At 48.0% G+C, this 22,171-nt stretch overlaps 1 protein-coding gene and 1 long non-coding RNA gene across 3 annotated transcripts; one reads left to right on the plus strand and one right to left on the minus strand.

Moving 5' to 3' along the window:
- LOC310900059 lies at nt 1-14,062 on the minus strand. The gene is made up of 4 exons (XR_014584800.1): nt 13,734-14,062; nt 12,182-12,253; nt 5,768-9,437; nt 1-183 (listed from the first exon to the last, which is right to left on the minus strand). It is a non-coding gene; the product is annotated as an uncharacterized lncRNA (long non-coding RNA).
- ZBTB42 (zinc finger and BTB domain containing 42) lies at nt 13,189-19,938 on the plus strand. Of its 2 annotated transcripts, none has more exons than XM_083837362.1 (2): nt 13,189-13,818; nt 15,158-19,938. In XM_083837362.1, the coding sequence occupies exons 1-2, from the start codon at nt 13,440-13,442 to the stop codon at nt 16,597-16,599; spliced, it is 1,821 nt and encodes a 606-aa protein (XP_083693488.1). In that variant the 5' UTR covers nt 13,189-13,439; the 3' UTR covers nt 16,600-19,938. The 2 variants fall into 2 exon arrangements, with proteins under 2 accessions (XP_083693488.1, XP_083693489.1); XM_083837363.1 differs by lacking the exon at nt 13,189-13,818 and adding an exon at nt 14,283-14,434.
- The last annotated feature ends 2,233 nt before the right edge of the window (nt 19,939-22,171 follow it).

Genomic DNA, 22,171 nt, shown 5'->3' on the forward strand with positions numbered 1-22,171 from the left:
AACATTTCATTTTCAAACACTACAGGACATCTGCTTCTGGAGAGAAAAAGTTGCTTCTTCTCGGCAATCTGCACCAACTTGTAACTTATTTTTTCTCCTTGCTCAGAGGAAACAAAAGTCTTCTTTATACCATATCCTTTCCACTAATCTGGCAGCTATCCAGTGTGGGTTTAAACAGATGTTCTGGAAAAAAAATATGGCATATACAAATGAGATGGAATCCAGCAACTCAGTCATGGATTATTACAGATATAAAATACTAAGGGCTAAATTCTTCCCAGATACACGGTCTCTATAGTATTTGGCACTAGATGTAAGAGTAGCACACAAACAAATCATTAATACCCTCATTATAATAATTATTATATATTTAGCACAAAGACCCCAGGCTGGATCAAACCCTTTGCATTAAATACTGTGCAGATGCGCGTTCAGGCTGAGGAGTTTACATTCAAAAGGCTGTACGCAGCAAGGACTTAGATATGTAAGTAACTTCACTTTTGCATGTTTGCAGGATTAAGCCCCACGTGATTACACCATTGGCAACAACGGGCATTTCTTACTTTCCATGCTGCAGCCTTTGAATAAATCAGGCAGTAATGAATGATTTGATGTTAAAAGGAAAGAATTTGAGTCTTGCTGTGTGTAAGTCTACTAAGCCTAAGGGCTGCCACAGGGTTATGTGCTCAGTGGTAGAAAATATATGGACACATACACTTTCTAGATATATATTATACACAATGCGATGAAAGTGATAACAGTATCTTTTTAGACCTAGGAAGAAACGTTTCCTTGCATATGGGGCAGCCCCACCAGTTCTACTAGCTGAAAAACACCTCCTTGCCTTCTGCTCCTCGGCCACACAATATGTGCACTGCAGCCTAGCCTAACCCAGGAGCCAAAGCAGAAGCCCTGGAATGCATCCCCTGGTCTCCTGAAGGGCAATCCCCTCACGTAAGAGCTCCAGTAACGCCACTGGGATGACCTGTAAAAGCAGCTGGGAAGAAGAGCTTGGGCCCTGTGACAGGGCAACCCTGGGAGATCCCCCCCCAAGAATGCCTTCAGCTTCTATGGGTATCATAGAGAGAATATGGTCTGATGGGCCGAATAACACCTAAAAGCAAGTGTATCTGCATGGTCAGTGAAGAACCAGGTCTTCCCACGCCTCTTGGCGAACTCCTTGTCTTACACATCCAACCTGAGCTCCTTGACTGCCCTTTCCATTGTGCCTGCCATAGTTTGCTTTTCTCCAAAGCCGCTTTTTTTTTCCTTTTTTTTTTTTTTTTCCATTTTTCTCCAACTACTGTTCTCCCACCCTCACCTTATTTCTTCTGAATCTGAAATGAATTTGCTTCAAGCACTCTGGTGTCCTTTCAACTAAATGTTCTCCCAGACAACAAACTCCATTTTTAATTGTCCTGAGACTGTATAGCAATAAAGGCCAAAACTTACAGAAATAATCTAAAAATTCATTTTTTTGAGCATTACATAGGACATTTGATTACTTGATAAATAATTCTGATTCCTATTGTTGCTACCACTGAACAAAATAAAATGAAAGATGTTGAGGAAATACTAAGGTAAAGATTAGAAGGCATCCATTTGTCCCCATTTATCCCATTGCTTTTGTTTTTGGTCTCTAATGTCTCATCATTTCATCAGCTTCAGAGAAGTGACAGGGCAATGGAAGCACAGCAAACTCCAGCTTTTCTACCCCCATACAGTTTGAGATGAGAGCTCTTCCTATGGGTTACAATAGAGAAATAATCAGAAAATGTAAATAGAGAAGATAGAGAACTGGGCAGGTTCCTTTTTTTCCCCTAGACTCAAGGTGAAACACTAAACATCAGAAGGTTGGTAAGCCCAAGGAGATCAGAAAATTACTATCCGAGAAACATCACAAACATTCCTGGAAACACTGCTTCACCTGAAATGCAGTGAAAGAAAAACAGCCTGCGCTTTTCCCATCAGGAGCACGAAAAGTGTGCTCTTCCCTTCTGCTGCCCTTGCTGCAAAGTTAAATTTTTGGGTGAGGGCTGCCAGGGGCCAGACTCACATGGCTGCTTGCTGTGGGATTTGCAGTCCCAGGGACAGAGGCCCCGGTGCTGGGCAGGCGAAGGTGCCAGCAGTGCCCAGCTGGAATCCACGCGTGCTTCAAGCCTCTGCATGTGTTGGTGCCCAGCCATGCAAACACGATTTCATTGCGTGCTCCTGAGCAACGCTAACTGTTTTAACTACAGATAAAAGAGCCGAACTGAACACGCAGGCTGGCTGCTGCAGGCTGCCTGGTTCTAGTTACAAGCTCAGGGAACCAAGAGACACAGGCTGCGAAGCTGAGCACAACATCTCCAAGCCAGTGCTGAGCTCAGATTTAATGGGTTATTTGATGACATGTGATTCTCCTTCTATATGAACAACATCTGCAAATACACAGAGAGTCTTTGGAATTGTTTTTGGTTTAAAAGAATTTGTTATTCAGAGCATCTCAATCAGTCACTCCCCAGCTTGCTGTTTTGGCTCATCACAATGTCACGCTTGAGCCTTTCCACACCGTGCCTCGAGACACATCATTTTTATAATAATCAGGTGTTTGATATAGAAGCCTCCAGAGGCAACAGGAGAGACCCCTGATACCATAAGCCTACTGCTGGGGGTTAGAAACTAGGATGATGTTAGAGCAGGCAAAGAAGACAAAATTAAATGAAGGAAAAGACACATTTTCTGAAACTCCACTGGTTACATCCAGATTTCTCAGCAGCAGACACCCCAGCACTAGATGAGTTCACACGTGTTTCCTGCCCTGTGGCAGTGTGTCCACACGGCATCCCAGCCATCCCACAGGTTCTTCCAGAACAGCGATGCTTGGTCTCTCTAGGAATGAGCTCAGGCAGAACTCCTGGCTTTTTTTTCAGAGCACTCAAGTCACACAAAGGAATTAAGAGGATGATGAGAAAAAAAAAATCAGAGAAAAACCTACCTCCATCATCTCCACCATGCATCTAGGGGTTTTATTATAGGCTCTTTCCGGTACTTAAAGGGGGCCTACAGGGAACTGTAGTGATAGAACAGGGGATAATAGTTTTAAACTAAAAAGGGTAGGTTTAGATTAGATATAAGGAAGCAATTCTTTACTGTGAGTGCAGTGAGGCACTGGCACAGGCTGCCCAGAGAAGCTGTGGCTGCCCCATCCCTGGAAGTGCTCAAGGCCAGGCTGGATGGGGCTGTGGGCAACCTGGTCTGTGGAAGGTGTCCCTGCCCATGGCAGGGGGTTGGAATTAGTTGATCTTTAAGGTCCTTTCCAACCCAAACCACTCTGATTCTATGGTTCTCCAGCTGCTACCAGTAGCAGAGTGACAGCGAGCTTTCTTCCCTATCTTCATCTGGAGCTAATAATATAACAAAGGTCATCCTGGGTGAGACCAAAGGTACACCTAGTCGAGTATCTGCTCTCCAACAAAGAGCAGCAGTGTTATGGAGGGCTGAGTGAAAGAACAGTGTGTGCAAACAGTGACACTTCCTCAGAATATTCTTCACGCTGCCAACATGTTGTGGCTTTCTAAGCCAAAAAGAGAGCATTGTGTTTAATGCCTTTTGGTGAGTTTATTGACCGTGACCTTTTCTAGTGGCCCTCATAACCTCATGCAGTTTTGGCACCCTAAAAGTGCTGTGCCAAGGAGATCCACACCGTCATTACAGTCTCATAAGGGATTGTCTCCTTAAACCATCCTGAACCTGCCATCTTGCTCAATTTACCTGATTTCACTGATTCTTGTACTGGAAGAAAGAGGGAAGGACTGATCTCCCCATACTGATCCACTCCTGCCAGGCCTCCCTGAGACAACCCGGGCACACAGGCGGACAGCCCACGAGCCCTGACAGCACGGCTGGGATCGGGAATGGCCTCGGAGGCCAGCTCAAAGGCAGGCTGGTACCAGCAGAGGCCTCAGCAGGCAGCGTGGCTGAGTTCACCAGCACCCGTGAGGAGTGTGGATGCACAAGTGCCGGGCAGGGCACGAACGCCGGCAGTTTGACCGGCAGGCAGATCAGCCTGCGCGCCAGCACCCTCTCTGCATTTACACAGACAGCAATGTTTTGGGGGATCATTTCCCCACAATTTGCTCAGCCATACCCCTTCTTTCCCTCACAGGCTTTAAGGAAGGAGCTGGAGGGCATCTCCAGGAGCGCACAGAGGCCGAAGAAGATGGTCCCAGGGAAGGCGTGTGGGCCGTGAGAGGCGGCAGGGAGGCACATGCCCGTGCGCACCGGCACCAGGCCGCCTGAGAAGGGAACTAACATCGTTTGTGTGGGATGTTCCTCCCCCTCCCGCAGATCAAAAGGACAGCAGCAATGCAATCTGCTGTTTGTGTAGGAAATGTGTCAGAAGAGGGAAGGAGGGGATACACATGGGAACATCTGCTCTAAGAAGCCACTTGAAGATTAACCCTTTAGGTCCCGGGCCAGCCAGCACCTGCCGGCCATTAGGCACATGAGGAGTCTCTGTCTGACCGGGCCCGCATGCGTCCGCGGCGCCTTCCGCAAAGTCCTGGAGGAACATCGGGTGCTGAGTGCTGCTGAGGAGCATTTCTTCCTCTGCCTTCCTTGGGAAGGGATGGGGCTCACCTTGGAGCCCTTCCTTGTGCTGCTGGGCCATCATGCACAGGGGTAACTCCTCCAGCTGCGTTTAGGACGTGGGAAGAGCTGTGCGTGGCCAGACTTACTCACATCCATGCAGGCACACCTGGACAAGTGAAAGATTTGCAGCTTGGCTCCCTGAGACACTGGTGTGAAGAGCAGGCAGGACTTTTTATCTCCTTTATCAGACTTTAAGCACCTAAGCCCTCTGTTTTGTCTGCTCTCAGCACCAGCCCAACCTTGCTTTCCACAGCTGGCTGCTGCAGCTTTGCAAGAAGGACTAATTGCAGAAAAATAAAGTTGTGGGCAGCACACTGCAGGTTTTATCTCGTGTCTGTGGCTATTACAGGTGCCCTGGTCACTCACAGCTGCCTCTCGTGCCCTTTGCACAAAAATTTGTCTCTGGGATGAAATATTTGCTGACCTGACTTTGTAACAGCACTGCACAGAAAAACGAGTACAGCAGAGAAAACAACAAAGAGGTTGTATTCCTTCTTCCTCCTGTGTACAAAATTAAAAAATCTCACATTGTCCCAGCGCAACCGAGTCGAGCACAAAAGGGAAAAAACAGCCCCGTGTTGTTCTAGGCCAGCCGCCAAGACAACTTGTGCAAGTTTGTGCTGGCAGCGGCGTCCCCGGGCAGAGGGGCTGCGCTGGCGGCCGCCTGCCCTGCTCCCTGCGTCACCTTCCTGCCACCCCCCTGCTGCCCCAAGCCTCCCACACGCTTCAGTGGGGGGCTCTTCGTTTATTTGGCATGTCCAGCAAAGTCCCACGATTGCCGGGGTGGCACACGAAAGCCTGCTGTCTCTGTGAAAATATCAACCTTAGCCTGTTTCTGGAGGCAGGCCAACAAATCCTTACCCACAGAAATACTTTTACACAAGCATTTCAGTCAACAGGATTCCTTGCATGAGTAAGAGATTGTGGGATTTAGCCTTTACACATCTTATTTTTCCAGTAAATAAAATATACTTTTTTTGGCCTCTCTGGAGAACTTCACCATTTTTATCCTTTTGCTGCTCTGCCAGATTTTCCCTATTTCCCCGGAGCATCCTATCACTACAAATACTATTTACCGTGCGATTTCTTTGCCATCTCTGCTCTGTATAAATCTCTCCACATTTGCCTGCTTTACCTGTAGAAATGAGTTAAATCAGCAATCTGATCTAGTCAGGAGGCAGACAGAGATTGTTTGGATTTCAGTTTCTGCATCAGAGCCGGTCATCTCGGTATCGATTCTGGAAGAGGAAAGTTCAGGTGTAACCAAACAAAAACCCAAATTCCAGTTGTTTTTATCACAACTGAACTAAAAAGGACTTCTACTTTCTGTTTCTTTCACTACCTTCTCAAAAGTCTGGTCTAGATGTGCATAGTCAGAAATCCTCCCCCATATTCATCCCTTAGATGTAGCAGAGAGCTTGGGAGTACCCTGGTGGCAAAGGTATGGTCTGAACATTGCCCTGGACTTGAGCTGGAGGCCACCTCTGCTTCACGCAGTCCAGGTGAGTGCTCAGCCACGTGGACTATGGAATTAAAGGCAGACATGAGCAGCAGTACATCCTTTTGTGTATGCTGCCGGCCACGCAAATTAAGGTCCAAGAGTTATGCTAGCCAAAAGGAGATCTAAATCCACCCTCAGGTCTAAGTCTTGAAAGCTAGTAAAACCAACAGAGATGGACAAAACACAGGGTTTTGGCACACTGCTGCCTCTTTCAGTCCATTTAGTCTCACTTTTAGTGTAGGCCATTTTTTTTTTTTTTGAAAATTAACGTAGAATCATAGAAACAGAATGGTTTGGGTTGGAAGGAACCTTAATGCCCATCCAGTTCCACACCCCCAGCCATGGACAGGGACACCTCCCACCAACCCAGGTTGCCCAAAGCCCCATCTAGCCTGGCCTTGAACACCTCCAGGGATGGGGCATCCACAGATTCTCTGGGCAACCTGTTCCAGTGCCTCACCGGGCATAGCAAAGAATTTCTTCCTAAAACCTAATCTAAACCTTTGAGTTTAAAGCCTTTACCCCTTGTCCTACCACTACACTCCCTGATAAAGAGTCCCTCCCCATCTTTTTCCTTTCACATTTCACCTTAATGCCAGCTTCTGCAAGACCCCTTGCTCTACAGAATGAAAAATACTGTCACCAGCACACTTTCCATGACACTAATCCATTCATCCCATCCTGCTGAGACTGGGTGACATCCTACTAGTGACACCTGCAGATCCCCAAGAGGTGCTTATCATCCCAGGTTATTTCCTTCCATTTAGGAACTGGTACGTGCTGGCCTCCAGTTAAATGCCATGCTGAGGGTCTTTGGGAAGCCCCTTTCCCAAACGCTGTATAAGAAGTGTCACCAGGTTTGCCAGACAAGACTGACATTTCACAAAAGGAGCATGTAATAAGCTGCTATTTTTTCACAAAGCTTTGTGCCTTTGCTAACATTCCCATCATCACATATCCTGAGAAATTTAGTTTCCAAGGGCAAACTCCTAAAAACTTTCTGCTCCACTGGAGATCAGGCTCTTCGCTTTGTTGCAGGAGGAATGCAGTAATGTAACACACTGGGTCTCAAACTGCAGACTGAACTCCTGATATCCTGAAGTCAGAACACGGAGAAACCATGATGCAAGAGCAAAATGTTCAGTGTACAAGTACCAGACCTGAAACCAAAACCCTTCCACAGGCAGAGAGTCTACCTGAAGCTAAATTAAAACTTACTCTCCGTCTTCATGGAGTCCTTTTCCTGTCACTACACCTTCACCTGGGTGCCAAGCGCTCATTTCCCCATAGGCCCAGCCCTGCAACCAGCTTTAAGTATCCAACACCCAGTGAACTCAGCAGCCACCTTCTTAAGCTTAATGTTATTCACCTATCTCAGTGATTCATTAGAACAGGACCTACACTGAGAATCTAATTAAGACCAAAGTTCCACATTCATTTCCAGAGCAGTAAAAGGCAAGTTATGTAAACTCACAGCAAGTACTTCTTCTTTTACCAGAAGAGCAAGATAAAAGCATAAAACACATCCATAGGCAAAACAGTAAAGGAGGGGAGAGAAGGCTTTGGCAGACAGTACATAAGAGAAGGAAGTCTAGAAAGATACTTTTATTTGCATTTCTTACATTACATGCTCTGGACTTTCCCTCCACCTGGAATACATTAGAAGGAAGTAGAGCGCCCAGTGGGATGGCTACTATACACCTCTAAGACAATAGCAGCTCTTTTTAACTAGAAAAATCATCTGCTTTGCTCCCCCCATTCTCAGCCTCCCATTTCTCTCTCTCCACTGCCCGGAGGCTGGACTTCTCTCGGAGGTGCGCTTGGCACCCAAGCTCCCAAAGGAGTCAAGCAAAGGCTGGGAGCACACCAAGCCCAGCTTCCCTCAGCACACAGCTCCCAGACTCACACCCAAATCCTTCCTGTCCAGTGCTGCCACTTCCAAAATCCTCATCCCAGCTCCTCTGAACAGACTAAGGAGAATACAGGTTGAGGCATGGTGAAGAGGAGGACAGATGCCCGTGCATGGGAAGAGAGGGAGTCTTTTAAGGCCTGAGATGGCAGATTTATCAAATGAGGATGCTTGTTCTAGCAATCTGTTCGGACAGCCCTACAGTCTACAACTCATCCCACTTAAGTGAGATGTGTACACCAGCTCTGCCTCACAAAGTTCAGGGTAATAGTTGGAGATAAAGTTGGTTTATCCTGGAACAAAGGATTTTCCAAGGAACGGCTGCTGAACTGGCACCCCAACATCACTTGTACTAAGCCTTTTATTCTAGGTTATATTTTTGCTTAGCAAGTGTTTCCATTGTGAGATTTCCCAGATCTAATATAGCAAAACACGTCTGCAATATTTAGCTGTGCTTTCTTTTGGGACTTACTAAAATAAAGTGCATTGTTAACAGAGTGTATTATTTGCTTACAAACAGCAACGCCAATTAAGAACCTCTCCTTTAATAAGATATTTGTAACTCTACACTGGACCCTACAATGCTGCTTAGCTTATCAGAGGACACATCAGCTTCTGATTTAAAGGGTTTTGTCTGGGCCTGGCAAATTTTATGCCCAGTCCCAAAGCAGACACCAATTTGTCTCTTACAAGCCTCTGTTATTTGCGGACTCTCAATGCCATCCTCTATATATCCTGCTACGAACTTCCATATACCTGCTAATCTATAACAATGGCAAGATCCCTAGGAAGATTTCCTTCCTAGGGATTGATGGATGGATAAATAAATAAAACAAATATCAAAAAGGAAATAACTTGCTTAATTGTATTAGATAATATTAAAGTAAATGGATGTCATATTCTGAACTTTATGAAGTAAAGCTGAGCAACACTGAAATATGACTGTCAGGGTGATTAGCAAGGGTGAAAGAGGAAAAAAAACTCCCAAAGAGGAGAATGTGCCTTATCAATGCTGTGCAAATTTCCTCAACCACTACAAACTAAGTGTGCTCCCTATACACCAAAAAAACAATGGATTTTTAAAGGCTGAAAAAGTACCTTCATTTACAGTTTCTAGAAATCCAAAACACGGCAGATTGTAACAAAACCAAGCAGAAGCTGAGGGTTAGGCGAGCTGAGTGAAACTGTGAGAGCTGAATAATGAAGAGGAACCCATCCGTCTCCCGGCCGCTGACAGCAGCGACGAGGTACAGGTGCGACAGGCAGCGCCTGGCTGCTGCAGGCAGGGATCTTGCTTTTGTAGCGGAGCCGAACGTGACCTGCGCCAGAGGTACCTCTGTGGAGTCCTTTGCACCCCTAATGCATCAAACTGGATTGGCCTGTCCTTACTGATATCTGTGTTATAGAAAATACAAGTTAATATGTAATTTATACATGCAGCTTAGGGCTATCAGGAGTCTATTGACTCCATAGGATGACTTGATAAGGCCCTAGCTGCTACAAGAGATAGTCACAAACGGTCCAGTGCCTGCAGGGTCTCACTGTCAGGGACAAATCAGCAGGACAGCCGTAAAACAAATACAATACACATAAGCACACTGCTCAGGAGACTGTCTAAGATATATATTCTGATTAATGTCTGGAACGCCAATAGTGCCTGTTATTGCTTCCTTGAGTCCTAAAAGAGGTGCTAGAAGGGGATCTCTAGGCCGGTGTCACGCTAAGGGTAAGTGGCTGAGGGAGGCCCTTCTTCTGAGTCATGATGTTCAGAAAGGACCCCCTCGCTTTCTGAACTCCTCAGAGAGGAGCCTGGCTGTGGCTGGATCCAGTTCTAGCCCCAGATCTGGTCAACGGTTTATTCCTAAAGGATTTTGTCTCCTTCCCTGCTTGGTAAGGAGGGTGCCCAGGCTTGTCGGTCCACTGGTAACTGGAGGACTCATCCTCCAAACCGAGGTTTCTGAATACCAAATCTACACTTCGGGTGAGGTGGGACTAAGTCATTATATCGTGTGCCGAATGGCTCTCAGCAAGACTTGTGTTGTCAGTCATGAAAAGAGGAGGAGGGGGTGAGGCCAGCATTGGGTACAGGGACAGGTTGTTCTCCTAGCTTCAGCTGAAACACCATCAGACCGTGAGGCTTCCACCTCACCCCAGACATTGCTTAGCTGCTGGAGCCTCATACATGCTGATTGTTCAACTGCAAACCTCCAACATCTGGCCTATGCTTTGGCCAGATGAGCAAGATAAGCATGTCAATCAGCTCACATTCCTGCATGTCAATTAGCTCACGTTCCTGCTCAAGCCTGGTCTCAGCAATTCTCCGCTGATTTACGGTCACTTGGTATTTTGACACCAACAAGCCTGGCGTTATCCCGCAGAAGGTCATCCCGCTTTTCTGTGGCTTGGCTGCAAACTGAGCAACCCCCTGAAAGCTGACCTTGGGTATGACTGCCGGGTAAGTGCTGGAATAGACTGCAAACTGGGGGGCATCCACAAATGCCAATGGCAGCTCCTTCTCCTAACACCATGGGGCTTGGCACCCTTTGGGATTAAATTCCTCCCTGTTTCAGAGGAGGTGATGAAGGTTTCAGTCTTGCTGTCTGTACAGGATAAATCAACATTTGGAAAACTTTGGAAGAACTGCAAATAAACCTTGCTATGACCACTACACTTAAAACATCTTCAGTACCTGCAGTATTAAACACTGCCTCTCTCTCTGAAATGCGACTGGACTACCACAAAGAAGATTCCATGAAAAAAAAAAAAGAACATAAAAGCACTGAAATCATGTAGGAACAAACACAAAGAGGCTGCTACCCAATGAGGTGTGAGAGAAAACGATTAAATCACATGAAAAACCTGTTGCTACCACTTCTACATTTGGCCAACAAAAAGGGATTGAGAGGCCCCACTTGGTAAATATATACTCTCCTTGGATCAAAGGGGTAAGAATGGAAGCGAGTCCTCGGGCTTTATGGACCTGATCCAGTTGGTTTTTCTACTAATTTCTGCGGGATTTGGCTGGTGTCCAGGCAGCATAAACAACCAGGACCAGGGCTAGTCCCGCCTGGCAAATGAAAGCCCTGCTAGCACTGCCAACTTTTCCTCTCTGCCCTAAACCTGCATTTTCTGCTCAGCTCTACAATGCTACGTGAGCGGCAAGATGCTTGCTGGCTCCCAGGAGGGTTTTAGCCAAGCCCAGGAGCTCACATTGCTGCCAAAGGATGCCTGATACATCAGCTCCTGACACTTTCCATCAGTCCCCGTTCACATGCAGCTGTCCTCGCATTTGGCAATGGGATGGGGGTGTTGTCCCCCAGCCCGGGCCGTAGTCAGAGAGTTTCCTATGGGCTGTGGGGACTGGGCAGCTGCTGCCTGGCTCCTTTCACTCAGGGAAGGACTGAAAATGGAGCTTCTTCCTAATGGTACTGGAGTCTTTGTCTTGCCGAGGCTATGGGGCCAGAGAGATGAAAGTAGAGCATTTGCTTGTGATTTTCCTGCTTTCATGAGGGCCTTCAGAAAGGCAGGAGCTTTCAGAATAAAGTTTCTGGGGTAGTTCTTCCTGTTGCCTTGCCTCGAGTAATCACTTAGGGCTTGTTTACACTAGAGAGTTGTACTACCAGTATTTTATACAACTGCACCGAAATCAGCACAACACCTGTATTGTGTCTATCGCTACCGTGGTGCGAAGGCGAGCCTACTATTTCTGAGGCCTTGAAAAGCAAGCCAACAATGAGCAGAATGGATAAGGGGAGAAAATGAGAACACTGCCATGTTTCTTGACATTTCAAACTCGGTAACGACCACAGATTCATTGTGAAATTGTAACTGGTTTACTAAAAATAAAATACTGTTAGATTGTAGACAATTATTCCTAGCTTACAGAACCCAAACAGGAATTGAATCCTTAGGTTTTTTTTCATTTTCTTTTTCCTCCCCTTATTATTAAAGGAGAGAGGGAAAAAATGAACAATGTATTACACAAAATAAGGGATTTATGCCAAGCAGCATAATTTGTACAAATACAGGAGACTGCCCAATATTTCTAGTGTACAAAGGGAAGCTCTACAAGTCGTCACATCCACACAGAGGGCTTCACGGAAGCTGCACTTGCTTGTTGAAGAAACCGCTTCACTTACGGTGGAGCCTGTGTTGTCTTCAGCACTGTCTTCAAAAGGACAGAGTTCCCACCCCAGGATGGTGTCTGTGATCTGAACAAACAGATGAAGGTCTCAGCTTTACCAAACAGCGATGGATTTAACACCAGCACCCTTAACTCTCACTGGAGCTGGTCACTTCTGCGTTCTGGGCTGGACTTTCCCAATTTGAACAACATCGATAATGATATTACAGCAGGGCTTTGTGACAGCGCAGTCGCTGACACTCAAAACCCACCCAAATACCCTGGCATTCACTGCCAATTGAATTAAACCGTCAAGGTCTGTGAGAGGGAAGTGGCTGTTGGCAAAAAATAGATGCTGAATTCTGTGACAAAGAGCCTGAGGATTAAATATCGATGAATTGGACTAAATTACTAACAAATATACCAACCGATAAAAGTGATGTTTTAAGGTGCTAATGCCATCGTTGGGCATTGAAAAAGAAGAAGAAAAAAAAAGAAGTTGCTATCCTAGATACTATAATCTAGGCAGGCAACCTAGAGGAGGGAAAAGAAAGGAGTTTCTCTGCATTACTTGGTGGAAGCAGGAGTCTCCTGACCAGAGCCACGCAGGGTGCTTGCAGCAGGGCTCTGATCCTCACTCCGCTCACCCGAACCCAACAGCGTTGCAAAACACACCCCTTTTCTTTTTAAGCACGGCTATAACCTCACACAAAAAGAAATATACACGCGATAAAGTCAGCCTGGACCCAGAGCCCCGCTCCAGCGCTTCGGGTCCGAGGCCACCTCCACCTGCCGGGGGACCCAGCGGCGGGGCCGGCTGCAGCCGGGGGGCTCCGGGAGGCTCAGGGCAGTGGGGGGGGAAAGCCCCCCGGTCCCGATCCCGATCCCTATCCCGGTCCCCAGCAGCGCCAGGGAGCAGCTCCGGGCTGCGGTGCGGGCAGCGGGAGCCGTGCCCGACTTTTCTCCGTTTGCTGGGGCGGGAGATCCCCCACTTTTTTTTTTTTTTTAATCACTCTAAACGCTCTCACTTTTGATGGGATTACAGCTAATTAAAATTTAAAATTCGAATCAACTACCGAAAAGGTCATCTCAAAAAAAAAAAAAAAATCCGCAGGCATCTGGTAGCAAAACTAAAGCCGAAGAGCGGGGGAGCGCACGGCCGGGGCTGCTCGGTCCCGGTGCCGGTCCCGGTCCCCCTCCCCTCTCCGCGCCAGCCCCCGGGGGTGCGCGCCCCGCTCCGCGGCCGAGTTGGGAGCGGGACGGCGGCGGGGCCAATGCAGCGGCCGGGCGGGGAGGGGAGGAAGGGAGGGGAGAGGAGGAGGAGGAGGAGGAAGAGGAGGGCAGCGGGGAGGAGGAGGAGGAGGAGGGGAGGGCGCAGCCGGCACCGCGCACCGGCCGCCGGGGCTGGCCGGGGCGCCGGGGGGCTATTGTGTGCGCCGGGCGGGGACGCACGCTTGCACACGCGTTCCCCCCCCCCACCCCCGTTTGCACACTCGTTTGCACACTCACCACCAGCACCCCCCCGCGGCTCGGGAGGACAAATATCGCGAGAGCGGCCGGCGACCAACCTGCTCCGCAGCCCCGCCGCGCCGCCGCGCCCGCGGAGCCCCCGCGCAGCGCCCGCATGCAGCCGCGCAGCCCCGCCGCGCCTCGGTGAGTAGCGGGACCCCCCCCCCCAAACTGCCCCCGCCTGCCCTTCCCCTGGGGGGACGAGGGGGAAAAACGCTCCCTGCAAAGTTGGGGAGTGCTCCCAGTGGCTTTTTGGGGGTGCTCGAGGGGTAGGGGGGCGCCCCGGAGGGGTTGCGCGGGGTCCCCCCCCCCTCCATTTGGTGCGCGGAGCCGGGCGCAGGCGAAGGTCACGGCGGTGCTGCGGGGAGCAACTCCGGGGAGGGAGGTGCGGGGGGGGGGCACCGCTGGGAAAGGGGGGGGGCGGGCTCGGGGCAAGTTTGTGGGATTTAATCGCGGGCTATAAATGGGGCTGCTGGAACTTTAAAAGGCAGCAAGCTGTGGTTGGCTGGTAGCGAGATTTGGAGTAACATATGGCATTAAAAGGCGCACAGCTGGAGGTAGCATTTCCATCGCAGTGAAGTCAGAGCAGCTGACTCTCCAGCTTGCGGTGTAATTAGCAAACCGAGCACTCCTCCTTCCCTCCCAGCCTCCCTCCCTCCAGCCTCCCTCCCTCCCTCCGCGCCTCGCTCGCACTCGCGCACGCACCCGCGGACGCTCCGCGCTCCCCCTGCCCGGCTCCGCGCCCCGGCCCCGCGGGAAGGTAAGGACCCGGCGGGCAGCCCCAGCCCTCCCGCCTCTTATTTTCCTTCTTGCCCTTTAATAACTTCAACGGAAACTTTTTTCTTTTTTTTTTTTTTTCCGCTTTTTTTTTTTTTAATTTATTTTTTTCCCCTTCGTTTTGCATGCGGGGTGCTGTTGCTGCTGCTCTGCCTCCATCCCTGTCCTCCTCCTCCTCCTCCTCCGTGCCTGGGAAAACGCCGCTTCCCAGGAGCGAGCCGCGGCTGTTTTGTTGTGATTCCGTGCATGAGGAGCGGGGATAAAGTTTAAATTGTGTGTGTGTGCGTGACGGGGGTAATGCGCTTTATTAAAAGATGCCCCGAGTTAGCGTCGCTGGGAAGAGAGCCTGGGAGTTTGTGCTTTTTATTTATTTATCTTTCTTGCCTCTTCTTAATTTTATTAAAGTGCTTAGTGGGAGAAACAAAGGTTGGAGGGGCTGCTGCTTTACTAGCTTTTGTTTACTTACAATCAAGTTTTTCCTGTTCGGAGCAGGTGCGAAAGGATGAGAAGCATGTTGTGTTGTTTTCTTCTTTTTTTTTTTTCTTCTTCTCCCCCCCTTTAATAAAACTATTACAGACAATTAACAGTAAACGTTATCTCCAAGGCTGTTTCTTTGGCTTGTGTTACCAAAAAGCCGATCTGTTTGTTACAGCTGCTAGGAGGCTTTAGTTTACAGTAGCATTCAAGTTTTTCCTGTTTTGAACAGGTTATGAAGGAAGAATGGAGTTTCCAGACCATAGCCGCCAGTTGCTGCAGTGTCTGAGTCAGCAGCGTCACCAGGGCTTCCTGTGTGACTGTACTGTTTTAGTTGGAGAAGCTCAATTCAGAGCTCACAGAGCCGTTCTTGCCTCTTGCAGTATGTACTTCCATCTTTTCTACAGGGACCAGTTAGACAAAAGGGATATTGTGCATCTGAACAGTGACATTGTCACAGCCCCTGCCTTCAGCCTGCTGCTCGAATTCATGTACGAGGGAAAGCTGGAATTCAACAGTCTCCCGGTGGAAGATGTGCTGGCTGCGGCTAGCTACCTCCACATGTATGACATTGTGAAAGTCTGCAAGGGCAAGTTGAAAGATAAAGAATTATGTCCGGAGGAGAAGATTAATGATGAGGTGGCCGGTTTGGAGAAAGCGGAGCATTTTCTAGACGCCGGAGCGCCCCTGGTCCACGAGTTTGACCCAGGAAACAAACAAAAATTCAGCGTTGCAGAATACGACAGAGCGGCAGGCAAAGAAAAGGTCAGCAGTCACCCCGCCTGGTCCTCTGATCATATAAGTGTCAGCTCTGCGCCGACAGAGGCAGAATCGTGCGCCGCAGCAGCTGGAAAAACAAAGGCTAATGTCAATAGTTCCACAGGACCTTTGTCCCAAAGGTCTGTTAACCATACCCTGGCTTCGGGTGATGTGGACTGCGCGCTGGATTTGTCTTTCAAGCCCGTGCCGGGGAGAGATTCCTTACACCCCTCCTATGTCTTTGGACAGCTGGCTTCCGACAGCCAGCAGCAGGGTACCGAGCCACTTGTTAAAGATGAACAAGACTTGCTGTCAGATCAGGAGGACAGCGAAGCCAGGAGTCCGGAGAGTCAGCATTTTGGGAATTCAGCCAAAAGCCTAGTGACAGGGTTAGGACACATGTTCGCGGGGAATGGCAGCTCTCATGCCCGAGAGGAGGATATAGATCAAGACCGAGACGAGAGCGAGGATGACATGGATTCGTCGGACATCTCCTCGGGCGTGCTCGTGCCTCCTGGGCATATCTGCATTTGCCCCCTGTGTAGCAAGGTGTTCCCGAGCCCGCACATCCTTCAGCTGCACCTCAGCTCCCACTTCCGCGACAAGGACGGCTCGCGGACCCGGCTGTCCCCCGACGGCTCGGTGCCTACCTGCACCCTCTGCGGAAAGACTTTCTCCTGCATGTACACCCTCAAGAGACACGAGAGGACTCACTCGGGGGAGAAGCCCTATACCTGCGGCCAGTGCGGAAAGAGCTTCCAGTATTCCCACAACCTCAGCCGCCACGCGGTCGTGCACACCAGGGAGAAGCCCCATGGGTGCAAGTGGTGCGAGAGACGGTTCACGCAGTCAGGGGATTTATACAGACATATCCGCAAATTTCATTGTGGCCTTGTAAAGTCCTTGGTGGTTTGAGACACGTCGTTTTTTTCTCCTGTCCCCCGCGCCCCCCGGCCCTTTTAAAACAAAACAGGAAAAAAAAGGCAGCATCTGAATTTTCTATTTTTTTTTCCTTTTTTCTTTTTTTTTCTTCCTTTATTTTGGTGATATTCACTTCAGGTATATGATCTTTAAAAGATGCAGAGGTGTACACTCCAGAGGCCTTTTAATGCAATCCTTCCACCTCTCCATCTCCCCCGTCCCCTGCCTCCTTCCCTTCAGGTCTTCTCTTGCGCACCCATGCTACATTATTAATGTGAAATGATCTAAGTAGTTCTGCAATGATTTAGCATCGGTTTTCATGCTGGAAGTACTTGCTTTGTGGTCAGGGTGTGTTTTTTGTGTTTTTTTTTTTTCTTTTTATTTTTAGTTTGAAGAAAGATTGCTTGTAAGTAAATTCCGGAGAAATACTTGGATTCCATTAAGCTTCCCTGATGCCGTCTGCGTAGTGCGTAGAAACATCCGAAGAGACGACTGATGGCTTAAATACATTTCAGCGCAGGGAAATTTCTCTGCGTGTATCTCTAACAGGCTGTAGTCTTATTTCATAGAGCTGGAAGAGACTCAAATTGGCCCAAAAGATAAAGGGGAAGGGGGGAGAATTTCTGGATACACCTTTGGTACTAGTCACTTTGTTGTTGTTGTTGTCGTTGGCTTTTTTTTTGTTTTTAATTATGTCGGAATAGTTCTGCAATCAGTCCTGCAATCTGAACGAGAAGTTTTTGCCTCGAGGCTTGCCTTAGTTTCCCTTCCCACCCATGCGCTCGCCTACAGCAGAGCACGGAGCTGCTTCGTGGCTTGGAAAAAGCCCGTCCACAGCGGCCTCGCTCCTCGGCTGCCGAGGGATGTGCACTGGCACGGGTCCGAAATCCTGCTCTCCGTGAACGGTTGCATCCCCACATTGGTGGTGCGGGGACAGCCCCGCTCCTGGTGTGAAGGTGGCAGCAGGGGATCGCGTGGCTCTGGTGATGGGAAGGGGCCAGCACCCCCTGTCTCGCCTTGGCCGGCTGCTGGGCTCCCCCTGCTCTGGGCTCCCGGTGCCGAGCATCCGAGGAGACGCCCCTCTCGCTGTCTTCCCCGAGAAGTTTGCTGGGGGGCTGCCGTCGGCAGCTCAGGGTTTTATTTCTTGGTTTTTAAATGAAGTTGGTAATCCCTCTGGGCCCAGGTCCGTGCAATCCCTGCCGCTAAGGGACACTTGGAAGAGGAAGCGTTGGAGGGAAAGCGTGGCCTAACTTTTCCCCCCGCACCCTGCCAAATCACCACCTTTCTCCGGGGCGGTTTTTGGATCTTGGGGTGGTTTTTTCTTTCACTTTTTAATTATTATTGTTCGTGTTGTTTTTCTCTTTTTTTTTTTTTTTTGTGAACTGAGGCTGCCTGTAACCATAACCAGTTTTACTCCAAACACAGTAACTCAATTACTTGCCTAATAGAGCATCCTTTGGGCTGTGCATGTCAGTAAATATCGGATTATTCCTTTCCAGTCAAATTATCCATTCAGGGTACATGTATGTGGGACTGAAATATAATAATAATAATATCCGAGGGTTTTGAATGTCGTTCTGCTGCGTTACTGTTGCTTCACCATCCTTCCTCACACTCCTGGATTATTTTTTTTTGTGAAACAAGTGTTTATTTTTAAATGAACATGAAGCACTGAGTTTGATTCTTTTTTTTTTTTATAGTTGTGCTTAAAATACTGTATTTCATCTTATAAAGAAAGAATTGCCTGATGCCTTCCCCTTCTGGTCCAAAACCTGAGCACTACCTACATAAATAATATGGGATTTTTTTTTTATTTTATTTTATAAGTACTTCCTCTTAAAAGAAAAAATAGCAAGATTGTTACAGCCTCCTCTTATTCATCTCTTAAACTATGAATGTACATGTAATGTGAAATTTTGCTTCTATTTATAGTTTTGGGTTTTGTTTTCAGTCTAATTTGTCTACTGTAAAATATTTTTGCTGAACCTGTTACATATGGAAGTTGTGGGAGAGTACTGTATCTTGAACATAAGTGGCTTTGGTACTGTGGTCTTATTCTACTTAATCAGCTTTTTCTTTTTTTTTTTTCTCCTTTTTGCTGTGATTGGAAATAGCACTGAACAAAATCTACTAAAATTAAGTTATTTTTCTTTCTACTAAAATTAAGTTATTTTTTTCTCCTGAAGATACTTGATATAGTATTTATTAGATTTTTTTTTGAAGTGGAATTATTACTGTTAATCTATTTCAAAACTAGTTAATTTACACTTTACTTTAAATTTTATAACAATGTTTTTGCATGTTGAACAACATGTAAACAGTTTAATGTAGAGTCAGCATTACTGAAGCTGGTAATCTCTTAATTTTGCATTTTTGTGACACTTTTTGCATTTCAGTCTTCAGTTTGTTTGTTTTTTAAGATCATAAAATAGGATGTGCCATAAGACATCGCTAGTGTATGGAGCAGGGAAAAGTTTAAACAAGTTTGTGTCTGATGCTAGTATAGGAATAATTCATTAAACTGATGCTATGAGCATGCTCTGTACTGCAGTGAATATGGGGCGAAAGTTTAAAAAAGAAAAAAAAAGACTTTCTCATTCTTTACTGCATCATAAACACACTGTTCTCATCGTCTGGTATTTGTGTTCCCACTCCTCATAGCTTGAATTTCTAAAGTAAAGACGTTTGCACTTATTTTTGTCCTTAAGGTGACTTTTTTTGGCTCTCTCTCTGTGTCTCCGAGTTGCAATAGCTCTGAGCATGTTTTCAAAGTGGTTCATGGCTCTACAGAGAAGTACTAAAAACATTGCACACTTCGGCTTGTCTTTTCACAAACTGTTTCACTGCGGGGCAGTGGCCGTCCCGGTAGGGGATGGTCCTGCGCCACATTTTAAACACTGGATTTGTCTTCTACTACAAACAAATACTGTGAAGTTAATGTAAAAAAAAAAATAAAAATAAAAAATCATTGATATTTTTAATTGTTTTTAATCTTGGTGCAGTTCAGATTAAATATGTATATTTAAAGACACTAATTTTTGTGGGAGAGTTTTATAGTATACAGTATGTAGAGAAGCTATTGGAATGGAATATATTTTATAAAAACGTTCTATCACTGTTTTATAGTGAACTATTTTTCCTTCAGTGTTAGCGTAATGCTGTTAGTCTAGATATGACAATCGCAGAAGGAGTGATTTAAGCTACTGTTAGCGCTTAGTTTTGCGTGGAGTTCTGTTTGCAACTGTATTGGTATGTGCTGTAAAATGTGACAATCGTGACTAGGATTGTTGTCTTTATAAATTTACACGAAATAAAATGTGCTAGAGTTGTAAACTTGAGCCTCCTCCTCCCCGCTTTAGCAGAAAGGGGGGGGGGGGATGTTGGGTTTGTCGTTATTAATTACAAGTGGGTGCACTGCTTTTATTTATTTTTTTTAAGTAGATACTCTAATTTTTATTTATTTTTTTTTTTCAGGGCCGGTGGGAATGGTAGACATCTGAGGCGCACCTAGAGGCGAGCAGCCTGCGTGCATCCAGCTCGGCCAGCAGGGTGAATGGAGGGGGGGCTCCTTCGGCCCCAAAACCTCCACGGCCCCGGGGGCAGCCGGGCTCTGCCCCAGCTCCTGCTGCTGGCTTCTGTCTTAAAACTTCCCTGACTTCAGCAGGAGCTGGGGGCAGGAGGAAGAAAATGTGAGCTGCATGCGCCAGCTGCTGCTCAGGGGAGGAAAATAAGGATGGTTTTGCCCCCCGTACTACACTACGCATCTGGGATTTCTTACTTTTGGTGAGGCGAAGGGCTCTGGTGGGTGACATCGGGCTGCCTCGAGATGGTGCTGCTTTGGGGAAGGGCAAGTTATAGGGGATGCTGGTGTGGAGGGGCAGCTGTCCGTCTGCCCCTCTGCTGTCACGTAGTCACCTCCTTGCAATCGTAACAAAATATGAGTGTTTTTCTTGCACTCAGTCATGCTTCCTGCCTTGTGCAGCTTGTGCCTCCGTCCCCATCCAGAGGGAGGACAGAAGGCTGCTGGAGACGTGTGTCATTCCTGCAATGTCTGGCTCCCATGCCATATCCTAAAAACAATACTTTTTAAGTATTTCTGCTGATGGTGGGGGGGATTTTCCTGCAGCTGCGTGTTCATGGCACGCTTTTTCTCATTCTCTTCTGTTGCCGGAGGTGGATGGAAGAAGATTGAACTCACTGTGCCCAAATCTAGGTGCTGCGCTAAGCCAGGGGAGGCAGCAGGCTGTTCTTGGAAGGAGAAAGAAGCGAGCTCAAAGCTAAACCTGCGAAGTGGATGGCTTGCAACTAGGCTATAAATAACCGTGCGTAGATTGAGGAGAGCAGCCCACGTCTACGCTGGCACGGGCATGCTGTGCCCATTTTCTTTGTTGATAGCAATTGCTAATGTGAATTCTGGCACTCCAGATCCCGATGCCTGTTGTTCTGATAACGTAATTAAATCTTTGGAATGTGAAACGTAAAAAGCTTTGAGAAGAAACCGAGCCGCTGGGTGGGTGCTGGAGGGGCTGTGCGTGCATGTGGGGGTACCGGGTGAGTGGCTGGATGCCTCCGGGCACAGGTTCCTGGCTCTCAGGTGCATTGGGGACGCTGATCGCTGTGGGAAAGGGGGTGATAGAAGGGTCATCCACCCTCCTAACCGTGGTCTGTGAGGGCTGGCATCCTCCAGTACTAAAATATGCAACGGGCTCCGTAGGTTGGAAAGGGTCAGTCCTACAGATGCCAGCAGCATGGGTCCCCGCCGCTCTTGCAAAGCCCAGCTCATGTTGGGGTGAGTGTTGTGAAATGGCCTCGTTTATTTTTTTAGCTTCTGTTTTGTAGCATCTTTTGGAGGTGGTCTGGCCTTGGTGTGCACAGGGGTGGCTGTGGATGCCCAGGGACATCTGGCCACGTGTCACCAAATGCCACCATAGGTCTGGATGCCGTGGAGGAAGGGCTTTTTGCTAGCTTGGGTGGTCGGGCTTGTGTTGGGACTGAGAGCCTCCCTATTGCCCGGCTTGGTGGTGGCACTGTTACCACCTGGCTTCTACGGCTGCCGGGTTTACGTCGTGCCGCCCTGAGCTTTGCTTGCCGGTGAGTATTTTTCTGTGCCTTTTTGCTGAGGAACGCAGGCAGCAGAACATGAAACAGCAGCTGTTATCTGAGGAAATCAATGGCAGGTGTGACCCAGCGAGAACAGCCTGTGTAGGACAAAGCTGGGCTCAAGCAAAACGGAGCTGAGTGCATGGTGCAGTTGGTGTGTGAAAACACCTCGTCCTGGGAGGAGGAGGAGGACGAATTGTGCGCAGGGCTGCGAGCGACCTGCTCGGGGAACATTTTGTCTCAAAACGCTCGGTGTTTTGTGCCGGGAAGGACCTGGCTGGAAGTGTTGCAGATTGAGCAACTTTGCACAGAGAGGTGTCTTTCATCACGACGCGACGGAGGGATCCTGTCTCTTTGCTTCTTGTACGTGTGGCCGAGGTGGGGACGAGCGGCTGCAGAAGAATGCAGAGCGCTTTCCAAGCTTGCATCCTCTGTGTACGCACGGTGCGAGCTGCCCTCTTTCTGA

This window comes from Anser anser (assembly GCF_964211835.1).
Source record: "Anser anser genome assembly, chromosome: 5".
Classification (NCBI taxonomy): domain Eukaryota; kingdom Metazoa; phylum Chordata; class Aves; order Anseriformes; family Anatidae; genus Anser; species Anser anser.